At 44.5% G+C, this 17,895-nt stretch overlaps 1 protein-coding gene across 2 annotated transcripts in view; it reads left to right on the top strand.

Moving 5' to 3' along the window:
* PSD3 (pleckstrin and Sec7 domain containing 3) overlaps positions 1-17,895 on the top strand; it is a 444,727-nt gene that overhangs the window by 117,428 nt on the left and 309,404 nt on the right. For both annotated transcript variants that reach the window (XM_040417899.1, XM_040417898.1), the window contains 3 exons: positions 5,238-5,432; positions 6,803-6,883; positions 11,903-12,015. In XM_040417899.1, the coding sequence (XP_040273833.1) occupies positions 5,238-5,432; positions 6,803-6,883; positions 11,903-12,015 (389 nt within the window). The remainder of the gene's footprint in view (positions 1-5,237; positions 5,433-6,802; positions 6,884-11,902; positions 12,016-17,895) is intronic.

The following is a 17,895-nucleotide window of genomic DNA, read 5'->3' as shown; positions in this document are numbered from 1 at the left end:
AGAAACAGTTAAAAAGTGCAGCTGCACTATTTAATGGTTGCCTGAGAATAAATAACATTTCACAGGTGCTTGCAGCCTGTCTCCACTATGGGAATATTCATATATATCTACTAAGGTGGGAACTGATTATCTATCACCACTAGAACACTCTGCTTATCACAGTTTACAGTATAAGGACAGGAGAGGTGAGTACTGATTTTCTATCACCACTAGAAAACACTGTTTATCACTGATTATAGTATAAGGACTGGAGAGAACACAGGAGAGGTGAGAACTGATCTTCTATCGCCACTAGAACAGCCTGCTTATCACTGATTATAGTATAAGGACAAGGGGAGAACACAGGAGAGGTGAGAACTGATTATCTATAACAACTAGAACACCCTGCTTTTTACTGATTATGTTATTAGGACAGGAGAGAACACAGGAGAGGTGAGAACTCATTATCTATCACCACTAGAACACCCTGCTTATCACAGATTTATAGTATAAGGACAGGGGAGGACACAGGAGAGGTGAGAACTGATCTTCTATCACCACTAGAACAGCCTGCTTATCACTGATTATACTATAAGAACAAGGGGAGAACACAGGAGAGGTGAGAACTGATTATCTATAACCACTAGAACATCCTGCTTATCACTGTTTATAGTATAAGGACAGGAAAGGACACAGGGAAGGTGAGAACAGATTTTTCGATCACCACTAGAACACTCTGCTTATTACTTGTTTTGAAAAATGAGGACTTTAGATTGATAGAACATAAAATATATTTATGATTAACATATCTAAACTTTTCTAAATTTATATTAAAGTTAATCAGTTAACTCCACAACACTGGTTGGGACTGCCAAGTGTGTGGTTTTTGATGCAGTTTTTGGAGCCAAAACAAGAAATCAGTCCAACAATAGGGATTATGTTCCCCATTCCTTTTAAAGAGGATCTGTCAACAGGATTATTAGGGCTTCAGTAGCCAGCCCTTGGTGTACCTCCACTCCTTTGTTTCCAGTGCCGAACATACAAACTGTGGTACATATACTCCATTACAGCACTATTCAAGAGAACAACGATGATGCCTGGCCTGTCAGTCAAGAGAGAGGGGCATGGCAAATGCTGGAAATCGAAGGAGCTGAGGTGCATCGGGGTGCGTCTCACAGTGCCCAGAAGCAATAATTTTCATACAGAATAAAACTTTTTTTCCCCCCACTTCTTACACAAAGCAGCAAATTTTGATCTTAAAGGTATAGTTTTTTTTTTTTATATAGATTTTTCAATAATACAGAAATAAAGAAGAAAAACAAAGTGATACAGCATAGTTCGTACAGAGTGCACAGTGGAGCATTGAGATGTAAAAAAGGCACAGAGAAAGCGCATACAGCAATACAAATTCCATGACTATGTCTAAGGCTGGGTTCACACGGGCGTTGCGGGAAAATGTGCTGGTGCGTTGCGGGAACACCCGCGATTTTTCCACGCGAGTGCAAAACATTTTTAATGCGTTTTGCACTCGCGTGAGAAAAATCGCGCATGTTTGGTACCCAAACCCGAACTTCTTCACAGAAGTTCGGGCTTGGGTTAGGTGTTCTGTAGATTGTATTATTTCCCCTTATAACATAGTTATAAGGGAAAATAATAGCATTCTGAATACAGACTGCATAGTAAACTAGCGCTGGAGGGGTTAAAATAAATAAATAAATAATTTAACTCACCTTAGTCCACTTGATCGCGTAGCCCGGCATCTCCCTCTGTCTCCTTTGCTGAACAGGACCTGTGGTGAGCATTAATTACAGGTAAAGGACCTTTGGTGACGTCACTCCGGTCATCACATGATCCATCACATGATCTTTTACCATGGTGATGGATCATGTGATGACCGGAGTGACGTCACCACAGGTCCTTTACCTGTAATTAATGCTCACCACAGGTCCTGTTCAGCAAAGGAGACAGAAGGAGATGCCGGGCCGCGATCAAGTGAACTAAGGTGAGTTAAATTATTTTTAAAAATGTTTTAACCCCTCCAGCGCTGTTTTACTATGCATTCTGTATTCAAAATGCTATTATTTTCCCTTATAACCATGTTATAAGGGAAAATAATAATGATTGGGTCTCCATCCCGATCGTCTCCTAGCAACCGTGCGTGAAAATCGCACCGCATCCGCACTTGCTTGCGGATGCTTGCGATTTTCATGCAACCCCATTCACTTCTATGGGGCCTGCGTTGCGTGAAAAACGCAGAATATAGAGCATGCTGCGATTTTCACGCAACGCGCAAGTGATGCGTGAAAATCACCGCTTATGTGAACAGCCCCATAGAAATGAATGGGTCGCTATTCAGTGCGGGTGCAATGCGTTCACCTCACGCAATGCATCCGCGCGGAATACTCGCCCGTGTGAAAGGGGCCTAATAATGTATCACAAAAAACTGAGGACACTGGATAAGACAACTGACAGAACACAAAAGGAAAGGGACGGATGGGGGAAAATAAGAACAGGAATGATGGAGGGGAGGGGGGAGGGTCCTTAGGGGGATGTCGAGTAGCTATCCCATGGAAGCCAGATTGCTTGGAACTGTTCCACAGTGTTATTAAGGAACGACAGATATCGTTTTTAATGACCAGGATGAACCGTACCAGGCAGTACGCCTGGTTTAATAGGGTTGATCCACCTGTCCTTTTTAAATCCCTTTCTCGATTTGGTTTACAAAAAAAGTCTAACTAAAATATTCAGTTCCCAGTCACATGACCACCGTCACATAGATTCACATTGCTGAGATGCTTTGGATAATCCGCTCCAGAGGCCGATTAGCTGAATATTGTTGAGATGCATATCATGTGTTTAGTTATCCAATGTAAAAGTCCCCATTATAGATGCCATTTCAGACAGCAGTCCTAAAACTAATGATGTCGTCGTATTATCTCCTTTAATTACCCTTTTTTTTTTTTTTGGTGGGGGTTAGAACTTTATGATCATGTGAGTATGAATTTTGGAATGCTGGGCTTGGTTTTGATATTAGCTTTTACGGGATAAAATAGTAAACCATACTGTGTAGACGAGGTATTCTGAAATGTATTGGGTTTCAGTCGTGAATTGAAGCATTACACAGCTACAGGTACTCGGTAAAATAATAGACTGCATTCCTGTAAATGATATACCCAAAGACTATGACAAGCCGTCTTAGCAAAATAGTCAGTTATGATTGCCTTTAATAATCATCATCATAGTCTTATAATATGGCCTATGCAGAAAACCGTGGATGAAGATGTCATAAAGCAGCGGAGCAGGCGAAGTTCTAAGGATCATGTAATTACCCATTACCATTGATTCATCCGGGATAGCCTTCAGTTGCAGTGTAAAATCAATTTGTTAAACAGCTTGAAGGTAGCATGTAGGCCTGAAAAGACTATTCCAAGGGGGAGAGGCTCTTTGGAGGTTTTTTGGGGGGAAATGTGCTTAGATTTAAGATTCTGTAAAAAAGAAAAGCTCAGAGGTAGTGGATCTATGCATTTAGTCAGGTTAGTAATCTTTCTTTGTGTGATTTCTTTTAAAAGCTTTTTATTATTGGTTCTTGTATGATTTGTAGACAATATGTAACACAGGGATCCGCAACCTTCGGCACTCTAGCTGCTGTGAAACTACAACTCCCAGCAGGGAAAGCTGTTCTTTGAACTTCCATAGAGGTGAATGAAACATTCTGGGAGTTTTATTATTTCACTTACTGTATGAAGAGAAGCAAGGGCTTCGGATCTGGGAGTCTGAAAAACTGAGCTGTATATCTGCAGTAAAAGTGCAAAAATTGACAATTTTCTGGATCTTTTGATGTAGTGGAATCTGTCAGCTCCGAAACACCCTCCAAACTAGAGTAAGCGGTATATAAGTGACGCCGAGTCGGATGATGTCATTTTGTGTTCCGACACTGTTCACCGTCCAAACCAGCAGTAAGATGCAGTGAGAGGACTCCTGTACTCCTGCACATGATGGAGGAGTCCTGTCAGTGCATATTACTGCTGGTTTGTGGGAGCACAGTGCTGGAATAGAAGTCAGTATGAAGATAAATGACGTAATCGGACTCGGCGTCACTTACATTATACACCGCTTTGGGGGCCGTTTTGGAGCTGACAGATTCCGTTTAAGTGGCATAAAGAACCCCACCACTGAGCCATCCCACTTTATTTCTATGGGAAAGATCAAAACCGAAATAGAGCTAGAGCTGCACATTTTTTTGCTGTGGGGCTCATGCAAATTTCTGTGACTTTCCTACACCAGAAAAGTGCCTGTACTCATTGCTAAATTCCCTGAATACATGCAGACTTGTATGCATTCACTTATCTGTCTACAGTAAAAGTGCAATAATTCAGCTTTTTCTAGACCTGTGGATTATGGGAAATTCTGATTTCTAGAATTTGTCACTTCAATACGCAGAACCGTTTTTTGGATTCTAGGCCAGGGATCAGCAACCTGTGGCACTCCAAGCTGTGGTGAAACCTCAATTACCAGCATGCTCCTTTCACTTCTATGGGAGTCCTGACAACCGTCAAGCAAGTGTGCATGCTGGAAGTAGTAGTTTCACCACAGCATGAGTGCCGGAGGTTGCCAATCCCTTTATGTAGACATAGATCAACAGTCGTGATCTTCGCTCTCATTTTACGTCAGTTTGTTTAGAAGGCTGTCAAACATGGCAATCATCTAGGGCTTGGGGGTACTTAGGTACTTGATGTCCGATAAAGAAACTTAAGAGAATGCATGGTGTACAAAATACATTGGCTCTATATCCAGAATAATAATAATCATATGGATAAAGCCTCGGATGCCTTCTGCATGTGAATATTAATCCTCAGTAAATATGAATAGCTTCCTTCAAATGACTCTTCCTAACTTGGGTGAGCAGTCGGCCCATTAGTCATTAAGCATTAGCCTTTAAATGCGCCTCCTTCAGAGGTGGCAGGAATCAGTGTGACTGGAGCCGTTACTAGGTACAGTAGCAGTACAGTCATTGCTTACCATTGGTTGACTCTTTTTACTAGGTTTCTTGGAAAGTCAATCTGAACAAACGCGGGGTTGATTTTGGCGATGTACTGTTTGTATTGGTATGTAGAAGGATGTCTTTTAGGAAATGTTTACCTTTTTCATATCCTACTGTATGTACTCTATTATATGCAAGGCTACACAGCTATGAATCCAATATCTATATGTACATTTGTTCTGTTTTTGACATGCAGCACATATGCTTTGTTTTGCAGTGATGCCGGACCCAGCAGAAGCCCTCTAGAGGCCTCACATGACATGGGCAGCACTGAAATCCTTGAAAAAGGAAGCACTGAAAACCTCAGCAATGGGACCAATAGTAACGTACAAGCTGCTAAACGTTTGGCCAAACGCCTCTACCAACTGGATGGATTTAAACGCTCTGATGTTGCAAAGCATTTAGGGAAAAAGTACGTATAAAAACATAGGAATTATAATGAGATTTAAAACGGACATTCAACGGACTGCAATATTCTTCCCTAGCTATATAGCTTAAAGGCTATGTACACCTTTGGGAGAATATTTTTTTATTCCGAAGGTGTACATAGCCTTTATCAAACTACCAACATGAATTAGTTTATACCTGGCAAGCAGCATCTGTTATGTAGATTCATATGCTGAAGCTTTAGTATCATTGAGCGAATGTCATTGTATTAATTCCTGTCTGTTCAGTGTGAGATCTCATCACAAAATCCTCTTTTATTAGAATTAAGCCTCTTTCACAGGACCGTATGTCTGTTTCAGTGTTTTGCGGGCCGTTTTTCCTGGATCCGTTTTTTTCAGTAGTGGTTCCGTTTGTGTGAACCAGCCCTTAGACAAATAAGGTTTGCTGGCATGTTGTTTGCAGATTTTGATGCTTTTTCTGCTCTCAAAGAGCATCTGTCACCATGGTGAACTCCATTACACAGGCATACTACCTGGTATACCAGTATATTTAAACTTGAAGCACCGAGGAGCTGGCCTTGCTTCTCGGAGCTCTGCTTCAACTCCACCTCTCCCTGTTGCCAATCCTCCTCTGAGTGCGAGTGACAGGGAAAGGCATCCTCACTGATCACCGATCTGGTCATGAAATCTTGTGCATGCGCCAGTGGCAGTACCATTGGTGCATGTGCAGTTAACATCTCACAGCAGGGATAACTGCTCTGAGATCTTCAGTGTGAGATTTCAGGGCCATGGATCGGAGTACTGAGGATGCCTAGTGTCTACGGGTGGTCATTACTGGACAGTAGCTCAGTCATACCACTCAGATCCTCTTGTACATGTGTAGGCTGGACACCTTAGGTGCACATTCTATAAAGTGGCCTGTTTAACCAACCAAGATCAGAAGACCTAAGGGGACAAATTTACTAATGTGCCTAGGCCTTGTCATAAAAGATTTTTCTGGTTCATAATGTCACATAAAATTTTAGACACATATATAAGAGGTTATATTTCACATCTGAGCCAGGAGAAATTGTACTGCTCTGAGTCAAGTTTGGCACTTAATGATGTGTGCAAACTTTTTCTACCACTCTGCCAACACTGAAATATTGTTGTGTGGCTTTAAGTAAATTCCAAAACTCTATTGAGCAATGTATGACCACAAGTGTTAAATCCTTTCTTCTGCCTCGCAGCTGTCTGGTTTTGTACAAGCTATGGCTCTGTTTGTAGAAGGAAGAAACTATGCTTTTTTTTTCTGTACGACCCTTTTAATTGCTGCTAAACTGGCTATTTTAGGGAATATATATGTAATGATATGTATAGAGAAAAAGATGACTGTTTTGTCATTGCTTTCTTTCAGTAATGACTTCAGCCAGCTTGTGGCAGAAGAATATCTCAAATTTTTTGATTTCACGGGGTTCACCCTAGATCAGTCACTCAGGTAAGTAAAATTTGTCTCTTTAAAATATTTAAATAAGGTCCAGTTTTCAAAAAAATAACTGCCACAATAGTTTTATTTTACATTGTTATATTTTTATAACATTAAATAAAAGAACATAACATCTAGACCAACGATCAAGTCTCAAAGTTGAAGGGGTTTTCTGGGAATTTTATACGGATGAACTATCCTCTGGATCCTATCCTCTGGTCCCGGGTGTCCGACCCCCACTGATCAGCTGTTCGAGAAGGCAGTAGCACCGCGGTCTACTCACAGCTTTTCCTAGCTTTTCCGTTGCCTTCTCAAACAGCTGATCGGCGGGGGTCTTGGGTGTCAGACCCCCACCGATCAGATACTGATGACCTATCCAGAAGATAGGTCTCAGTATTAAAATCTTGGAAAACCCTTTTAAGCAGTTTGTCACAAGAGTTATACTGGAAGTTATTCAGTAGACTCAGTGATTAAAGGGGTTATCCAAACCCTCTAATGCCCGGGCCCCTCACACAGGTTGTATTTGCCTTGCTCCCCGGCACCTGCATCGAATTTGATGCCCGCACGGCCGCCGGTGCATCTCCCCATCGTGCGGATCAAAACATCCAGCGACAGGGATTATGCAAATGACTTGGCTCCCTGCAGGAATCTGTTCTGAACTTCCTGGTTAGGTAGTAGCTGGCATTCTCAACAGATTCCCATAGTCCCTGACTGCAGCATATGGAGTCAAAGCACACATTTTTAAACATTTCTGTTAATGGCACATATTTAGAATGGTGGTGATAGGTCCACTTTGAATTAAAGCATAAACTAGAATTTTGGTGTGGTTATAGTCCTCTGGATCACACACACATGCTGTTTCTTGACTCCAACCCCTCCCTTCCCTGATTCCTACAAGAGAACCTACCTTCTTGGGTCTCCACATCTTACAAGGTAGACCACGTTTAATCGCATTTGAGATATAGGAGTTCATGAATTTAAGGCACTTGGTAATATAGGAGTATCAATGGGACATAATTGTTAGTTTATGTGAACAGAACAGCAGACAGACAGAAATTTTAGGTGCCGCATAAAAGCAGCATTCACTCAGCAAATTAGCATTTAACACTTTTTTTGGGTGATCGTGGCACCTTCACACGGGGCAATTATCAGGAAAAAGTGTTTATATGAATGCCAATCCTTTAGGCTAGAGCTACATGGCAAAAAAATGGGAACAACTACACTGCAACATGTGTCGCGCAACATTTATTGTAATGATAGTCTATGGCAGGGGTACTCAACTAGTTTTATTAAAGGTCCACATACCAGGGTCTGCAGTCAGGTGAAGGTCCGAGCTGAACGCCAACAGTAAAGATGCCATGCGATCATGTGATACATGCGTGTGGGGCGCTCTGACGTTATAGTGGAGCGCCCCGGGTAAGTCCCAGAATTAGTAATGGCCACATTAGTGCCCCAGTAAGAATAATGTCCCCATTAGTGCCCCCAGTAAGAGTATTGCCCCCCTTCTCTGCTTTTGCAAAAAAAAAAAAAAAATTTGCATTCACCTGGCTGCGGTGAACATTCGCTGCTGACTGCAAGCTCAGGACCGGTGCTCTAACGTGATGACGTCTTGTAGGTCTCCACAGCGTGAGCAAATGGAGGTGGAGGTACCGTAATCGTAATATATATTTTTTTTTATTAGCACAAGTAGCGGTGGAGGTAAAGGCTGTACTATGGGCGTTCCATGATGGAAGCGCTCATTAGTAAGGGTACTTTCACACTTGCAGCAGGATGGATCCGACAGGCTGCTCACCCTGTCAGATCCATCTTGCCACTACTTCGCCGTGCCGCTGCTCTGTGCCCATCGACTATAATGGGGATGGGGGCAGAGTTACGGCGCAGCACGGTGAGAGGCCGCCAGACTAAAAGTACTACATGTCCGACTTTTTCGTCTGGCGGCCCCCTCAATATAATAAACATTGGTGGCGCAGTGCGCCCCCCCCTCAAAATAATAAACATTGGTGGCGCAGTGCACCCCCCCATCACAATAAACATTGGTGGCGCAGTGCGCCCCCCCTCAATATAATAAACATTGGTGGCGCAGTGCGCCCCCCCACCACCCCAGTATAATAAACATTGGTGGCGCAGTGTGCCCCCCCATCACCCCAGTATAATAAACATTGGTGGCGCAGTGCGTCCCCCCTCAATATAATAAACATTGGTGGCGCAGTGTGCCCCCCAATATAATAAACATTGGTGGCGCAGTGTGCCCCCCTCAAAATAATAAACATTGGTGGCGCAGTGCACCCCCCCATCACAATAAACATTGGTGGCGCAGTGCGCCCCCCCTCAATATAATAAACATTGGTGGCGCAGTGCGCCCCCCCATCACCCCAGTATAATAAACATTGGTGGCGCAGTGTGCCCCCCCATCACCCCAGTATAATAAACATTGGTGGCGCAGTGCGTCCCCCCTCAATATAATAAACATTGGTGGCGCAGTGTGCCCCCCAATATAATAAACATTGGTGGCGCAGTGTGCCCCCCAATATAATAAACATTGGTGGCGCAGTGTGCCCCCCAATATAATAAACATTGGTGGCGCAGTGCGCCCCCCCTCAAAATAATAAACATTGGTGGCGCAGTGCGCCCCCCCATCACCCCAGTATAATAAACATTGGTGGCGCAGTGCGCCCCCCCCAATATAATAAACATTGGTGGTGCAGTGGGCAGTGCCAATGAGGGTTAAAAAATAATTTACTCACCTCCTCCAGTTGATCGCGTAACTGCCGGTCTCCAGTTCTTACTTCTTTCTTCAGGACCTGTGGTGACATCACTGAGCTCATCACATGATCCATCACCATGGTAATGGGCCATGTGATGAGCTCAGTGACGTCACCACAGGTCCTGAAGAAAGAAGTAAGAACTGGAGACCGGCAGTTACGCGATGAACTGGAGGAGGTGAGTTAATTTTCTTTTATTATTTTTAACCCTCATTGGCACTTCCCACTGAGCCACCAATGTTTATTATAATGGGGAAGGGAGGGGGGGGCGCACTGTGCCACCAATGTTTCTTATACTGGGGGGGGGGGGGGGCGCACTGTGCCACCAACGTTTCTTATACAAATACAGGAGGCGGGTGCCGGAATCAAATAGCCGGCACCCGACCTTTGTGACAGGGGGCTGCGATCAGCTACAATTAACCCCTCAGGTACCGCACCTGAAGGGTTAACTCAACTGCAGCTGATCGCAGCTCCCTGTCATAGCGGTCGGGTGCCGGCTATTTGATTCCAGCACCCGCCTCCTGTATTTGTAATACAGGTCAGTTTTCTTCATTGGTGGCGCAGTGGCCACAGCCCCTCCCCTCCTCCTCCTGCCTCTTCTTATTGGCAGCGGCGGGGACAGGGGGGAGGGAGAGACTCCTCCTGCGCTGCTGAGAACTATCAGCTCCTGTGCCCCGCCGCTGTATTGAGCAGAGCTGCCAGAGTGTGCAGGAGGAGGAGCGCTACATGTGGAGGAAGCCCTGTCTCACTGTGCTGTGGGACAGGTGGAAGTGCGCCGGTAAGCTCCTCCTCCTGCACGGCACAGTGTGCAGGAGAGGAGCAGCGCTCTGAAGGATGGCCGGGGTCCGGACAACTGGCGGCCGCGGTCCGTATTTGGACCGCGGTCCGCCAGTTGAGTACCCCTGGTCTATGGTGTCACACCGTGACATGCTGTGACTGCAGTGTGACTGTCGCACAGAAGTCCAACTTGGATGGATTTTTTGAGACTGTCGTGTTGCAGTCGCAGTATATCGCAGTGCAACACCATAGACTATCATTACAATAAATGTTGCGCGACACATATAGCCCTAGCCTTATAGTTGTCCTGATCTTCAGCATGCATAAAAGGGCTTTTAGGCTCTATTCACACTGTGTTTGCTCTGTATGTTCAGCATGTAGGTCATGAATATATCTCCTGCCTTTTACACTGGATGTATAGCCCTGACATAAATATAAAGACTCCCATTTCTAAAGCTTTATCCTATCCAGTATAACTTTTTTTTGCATGATCCCTGTGTTTTCAAAAGCATAGTCAACTATGTTCTTTAGTATAGTTGAAAAGAAAGAAACATGCTGACACGTACTACTCTTTTGCCTATTTGGTACATAGGAGTCTCTAGACACATGCAGGGCAAATGCAGTGTGAACAGAGCCTTACTTCCTTTTGCTGTACAGATGAATGCAGTATACTACTGTGCATACATTCTTCTTAATGCAGTTGTGGTGAGCATGGACTGGGAATCCGGTCGTCAGGTAATTTATTACCGATCCAGTGTGTAGGTAACAAATGTTATTGGCTGGGATGCCACTTTAATGGTTAATGCTCTTTCAGTAATGTGTTTAGTCTACTATACAGTATACGTTTTCACAGTTACGTAGCACAGCAGTTCCCCAAGTTATTATATATACCTCCAAGTGTCAATTATTGGAAAGGTCCCATGAATATTCTGAGTTTAGGTATTTAAAAATGTTAATATAAATCAAATTTTTTCCCCATTTATTTAATTCTACATTAATGTATAAAATTCCACTATTTAGGCTTATTTTTCCATATCACCATGACTTATGTCCTACAGAACAAATTCCACCAACCACTGCAGAGTGCTGTAGTGGGAACGTCATTCTTTTTCTTTCAGGAGAAAAGACCTGACGTTATGGTCCCAAAAGTGGGTTCAGTTGTCTCATACTTCATTTGTTTCAAAGGGCACAATCTCAATTATCTTTGCGGTTAAAGGACAACACTAACAATGCTGCCATCTATTGGTTGAAAATAAGAACTGGAGAGAGCGCACATATGCTGTTTGTATCCAAAACTAATTTTGAAAAAAATTAAACATTAAAGTAGTATCTAACATATATCCAATGACCAATAAAGATTTAGAGGCTGTGACCCAGAAGTGTGCCTGTTGGTTGTTCACTGTGTTTTATTTTTGTCCTCTGCTGTCATTTCATTACATTGCAGTGTAATTGTGTTGTATGTACATTTATTTTTATGCTTTTGCTTTCACAGGAGTTTCTTTAAAGCCTTCTCACTCATTGGGGAAACTCAGGAAAGGGAGAGAGTGTTAATCCACTTCTCCAACAGATATTTTCAATGCAATCCAAATTCCATATTTTCTCCAGGTATGCAATAACCTAATACTGTATTGGTGTGTTCCCTTTATGTCCAGCTTTGAAACCTTTTTTAACTATTCATTATCAGCGTGATTACCCCCTTCCTCACCAGGCCAGTTTTTCAGTTTTAGCAATGGGCTAATTTAATTTCCAAGCCAACCTATATATATTTGATATTATTATGTTTTTTGGGGATTCCCATGTTAAACATTTAAGGCAAGGAATTTTTTTTTATTTTTGTCACATTAGTTGGCTTCCAAAATTTGGGTTTTGTGTCTGATGAATTTGGATTGTTTGCCAAATATTACTGGGCATATAAATTTGTACAATTTCCTCTAAAAGTTCCTCACAGTGGCGTAGCTATCGGGTAGGAAAAAAAGAGACAATGCAGCAGCACCCTGCAAATCAGATAAAGTACAATAATGCCAAAAATGATAGTGCTAATGCTACGCTTATTTATAAAGTGAGATGCTTGGCCAATGCATTTTGTACAAAACCATCTGAGCCCGTCTGCCGTACGTCAAGGCGATCTCTGTTAGACGGGTCCTAACACTAAATACTACCTGTTATGTGCCATAATGGCCGCCATAAAGTTCAGGGAGTGTTGGATCCACATGCATGCTGGATCCACTCTGCTTTTTACCATTTTTGGTGCCATAATGGCCTCCATTACAAGGGATGCAGGTACCAACATGCATGCCGAGCCCACTCTAGCTATCGGGTAAGCAGGAGAAGCGACTGCTTCGGGGCTCTAGCTCAGTAGGGGCCCGGGAGCAGTAGTCGGGATGTGGCCAGCAGGGCCATATTTCTAATAATTTAATCTTTTTTTTTTCCATTCATTTTGTCTCCCTGTTTAAGGGAAGGTGGGGGTTGTAACGCTGCATACTTAAACAAGAGGAGAGAGGAATTCTCCTACCTCTCCTCTGCACTGCTGCACTGTGTTATCTGGAGCAGCAGTAAGTGGAAGCTGCTTTTCCACCAATCATTTTAAGTGACAAACATGTGGACCCTGGATGTGACTGACTGCCCGGCCAGCCAGCCGCCCCCCTCTCTTGCCTGCCTGCCTCTCATGTAGCGCCACTGACCTCCGGCTCTGACTGTAACAGACAGCCAAGAAGCTGGAGCAACCATGAGCAGCAGCGATGTCTCAGCCCTCTGAGCACCGCTGTAGCCTGCCAGCGAGCTAATGCTGCCAACCTCCTGCTTAGGACTCACTGCCAGCCTAGCCAAAAATGGTGAGTCTGTGCCCCCCTGCCCGGTACTGTGCCAGCTGCTCTGCACTGTGCCCCCTATGCTGTACTGTACCCCCTGCTCTGTACTGTGCTCCCTATGCTGTACTGTGCCCCCTGCCCTGTGTCCTATTCCCTGCAATATGCCCCATTATGATACCGTGTAGGAGGCATATTACAGGAGTATAAGGAGATACCCCTGTACTGTGCCTACTAACCTGTACTATGCCCTCTTATACTCTGTATTGTGCCCCCTTACCATAACCTGTACAGTGCTCCTAGTCATTCCCTGTACTGTGCCCTCTTATACACCACACTGGGCCCCTGGTCATACACTGCTCAAAATATAAAGGGAACACTTAAACAACACAATGCAACTCCAAGTCAATCACACTTCTGTGAAATCAAACTGTCCACTTAGGAAGCAACACTGAGTGACAATCAATTTCACATGCTGTTGTGCAAATGGGATAGACAACAGGTGGAAATTATAGGCAATTAGCAAGACACCCCCAATAAAGGAGTGGTTTTGCAGGTGGTAACCACAGACCACTTCTCAGTTCCTATGCTTCCTGGCTGATGTTTTGGTCACTTTTGAATGCTGGCGGTGCTTTCACTCTAGTGGTAGCATGAGATGGAGTCTACAGCCCACACAAGTGGCTCAGGTAGTGCAGCTTATCCAGGATGGCACATCAATGCGAGCTGTGGCAACAAGGTTTGCTGTGTCTGTCAGCGTAGTGTCCAGAGCATGGAGGCGCTACCAGGAGACAGGCCAGTACATCAGGAGACGTGGAGGAGGCCGTAGGAGGGCAACAACCCAGCAGCAGGACCGCTACCTCTGCCTTTGTGCAAGGAGGAACAGGAGGAGCACTGCCAGAGCCCTGCAAAATGACCTCCAGCAGGCCACAAATGTGCATGTGTCTGCTCAAACGGTCAGAAACAGACTCCATGAGGGTGATATGAGGGCCCGACGTCCACAGGAGGGGGTTGTGCTTACAGCCCAACCCCGTGCAGGACATTTGGCATTTGCCAGAGAACACCAAGATTGGCAAATTCGCCACTGGCGCCCTGTGCTCTTCACAGATGAAAGCAGGTTCACACTGAGCACATGTGACAGATGTGACAGAGTCTGGAGACGCCGTGGAGAACGTTCTGCTGCCTGCAACATCCTCCAGCATGACCAGTTTGGCATTGGGTCAGTAATGGTGTGGGGTGGCATTTCTTTGGAGGGCCGCACAGCCGTCCATGTGCTCGCCAGAGGTAGCCTGACTGCCATTAGGTACCGAGATGAGATCCTCAGACCCCTTGTGAGACCATATGCTGGTGCGGTTGGCCCTGGGTTCCTCCTAATGCAAGACAATGCTAGACCTCATGTGGCTGGAGTGTGTCAGCAGTTCCTGCAAGACGAAGGCATTGATGCTATGGACTGGCCCGCCCGTTCCCCAGACCTGAATCCAATTGAGCACATCTGGGACATCATGTCTCGCTCTATCCACCAACGTCACGTTGCACCACAGACTGTCCAGGAGTTGGCAGATGCTTTAGTCCAGGTCTGGGAGGAGATCCCTCAGGAGACCGTCCGCCACCTCATCAGGAGCATGCACAGGCGTTGTAGGGAGGTCATACAGGCACGTGGAGGCCACACACACTACTGAGCCTCATTTTGACTTGTTTTAAGGACATTACATCAAAGTTGGATCAGCCTGTAGTGTGTTTTTCCACTTTAATTTTGAGTATGACTCCAAATCCAGACCTCCATGGGTTAAAAAATTTGATTTCCATTTTTTTATTTTTGTGTGATTTTGTTGTCAGCACATTCAACTATGTAAAGAACAAAGTATTTCAGAAGAATATTTAATTAATTCAGATCTAGGATGTGTTATTTTTGTGTTCCCTTTATTTTTTTGAGCAGTGTATATTGTACTGTGCCCCCTTATACCCTGTTATCCAGTCATTGTATGGCGGTGCTATCCAGTCACTTTATGACCATGTTATGCAGTTACTGTATGGTGGTCTTTAGTCACTGTATGGCGGTGTTATCCAGTCACTGTATGGCGGTGTTATCCAGTCATTATATGGGGCTATAACATTGCAGTGTTTGTTATCTAGTCATGGTATGAGCTTTTATCCAATATGGCGGTATTTAGTCTCTGTATGTTGGTAATATATAGTCACAAATGTATTATTATTCAGGGGTGGGACTAATATATTTACAGTATATACTGTAGATTCCAGTATATGATACTGTGGAGTTCCCAATAGAGTAAATGAGCCTTGTAGAACACAGTCCTCACCACTGATCACCAGGACCAGGCTTCTGTACTATAGCATCCTTAGCAGTCTCTCTTCTCTGCCATGCCGCTTCGCTGTGTACTAGTGCTTGGCACCTGGCACTATTATGGCACACTAAGGCTGGGTTGACATCACGTTTTGCCATCCGTCTAACCTATACAAAAAAGGTATCCGCCGCCATAGAGTCCCGTTTGTAAAAAAAAACAAAAAAAACAAACAAATATATATATATATATATATATATATATATATATATATATATACACACGTTAACATATACTTTTTTTTAGCTGACTGCAGGATACAAAAGCATGGTATCCTATGCTTTGGTAGCCTTTATTTTAACTCAAACAAATGGCAAAAACGTAATGTGAAACCACCCTTACATATGCGATGCCAGGATAGTCATGGGGAGGGGGGGGGGGGGGGGGTTGTACAAAATTCTAGCTACGCCCCTGGTTCCTCAGTAATAAAAAGTAAAAAAATTTAATTCAAGTGGGGGAAAATTTTCAGCTTACACATTACGGGGGTTTTCTACTTGCCCCATATTGATGACCTATTAGGATAGGTCATCAATATCAGATCAGTGGGGGTCTGAATCCCAGCACCCCTGCAGATCAGCTGTATGAATAGAGTGCAGTGCTACTGAAAGCACTTCGTTCTCTTCACTGTTTACCTGCTTGCCTTTGACATTGCAGTGGTGAGCTGTGTAACTAGATCTCCTCCATCCCATTCACTTGAATGGTACAGAGGAATTGTAGTTAAACTTTGTCCCAGTCAAGTGAATGGGACAGAGGAGCTGTTATTACATTGCTCCCCACTGCAGTGTCGATGAGCAGGTAAACAGTGAAGAGAATACAGCGCTCACACGAGCACTGCGTTCTCTTCAAACAGCTGATCGGTGTGGGTGCTAGAAGTCAGACCCAGTCTGATATTGATGACCTATCCTGAGGACAAGCCGCCAAAGCAGCTTTCTGACAGATTCAGTATGATGCAGAGAGCAGTAGTTTGTAGATAAGCTGTAGAGAAAACACAGTTGAAAATTTTTAATAAAGACCAATTGAAAGAATGATTTTTTATTTATTTATTTGCCCAAAATTAGTAAAGTTTAATTATTTAATAAATTGGTGTCCCTGGTCGTTAAAGGGATTCTGATATTGTTAACCTATCAATCTGATGTCTCAGTGGTTAGCACTGGTGCCTTGCAGTGCTGGGGTCCTAGGTTCGAATCGGACCAAGGACAACATCTGCATGGAGTTTGTATTTTCTCCCCGTGTTTGTGTGGGTTTCCTCCCGGTACTCCTGTTTCCTCCCACACTCCAAAGACATACTGATAGGGACCTTAGATTGTGAGCCCCATTGGGAACAGCTTAAAGGGATTCTGTCACCAGGTTTCACCCCTGTCAGCTAAACATATGCTGATGTTCAGGGCCTCATCAGGATTCCTAATGTGGGCTTCTAAATGTGATCCGTAGCCTTATTTTGCTAAAAAACAGGTTTTACTAACCTGTCACTCAAAGAAATAAGGTGCCCAAGGGGATGTCAAGGGATGCAAGGTGCCGCCGCACCCACCGCCGTTCGTGCCCAGCGCCGCCTTTCCAGACTTCTGCACCGCCTCTCGCTCTCCCTCCATCCTCCCTCCTCCTGCTGTAAGATCTCGCGCGTGCGCACAGGGCCCTGCCTGATGCGCCCCACTGGACTTCTCGATTTGGCTTCTTGAAGCGAAGTGCGCATGCGCCGGCACTTCGCTCAACCCAGGTATGACCTGCACTCTGGCGCCAGCCTTTCAGAGCCCTGTGCGCACGCGCGATATCTTACAGCAGCAGCAGGAGGGGGGAGGGAGGGAAAGCGAGAGGCGGCACAGAGGATTAGGAGGCGGTGCAGAAGTCTGGAAAGGCGGCGCTGGGCACGAACGGCGGTGGGTGCGGCCGGCACCTTGCATCCCCTTGGGCACCTTATTTCTTTGAGTGACAGGTTAGTAAAACCAGTTTTTTAGCAAAATAAGGCTACGGATCACATTTAGAAGCCCACATTAGGAATCCTGATGAGGCCCTGAACATCAGCATATGTTTAGCTGACAGGGGTGAAACCTGGTGACAGAATCCCTTTTAATGATGATGTCTGTAAAGTGCGTAAAACAAATAAAATAAATATCAGATCGGCCAAGGTCTGACTCCCAGCACTTCCACTGATTAGCTGTTTGAAGAGGCGTCTTCAGTGTCCAGAGTTTGCAAAATTCGGAATTAGGCCTCATGCACACGACCGTTGTGTGCATCCGTGGCCGTTGTGCCGTTTTCCGTTTTTTTTTCGCGGACCCATTGACTTTCAATGGGTCTGTGGAAAAATCGAAAAATGCACCGTTTTGCAG

The sequence above is a fragment of the Bufo bufo genome, chromosome 2, assembly GCF_905171765.1.
Source record: "Bufo bufo chromosome 2, aBufBuf1.1, whole genome shotgun sequence".
Taxonomy (NCBI): domain Eukaryota; kingdom Metazoa; phylum Chordata; class Amphibia; order Anura; family Bufonidae; genus Bufo; species Bufo bufo.
Note: the sequence above shows the minus strand (reverse complement) of the source record. Positions and strands in the feature narration are given on the sequence as shown.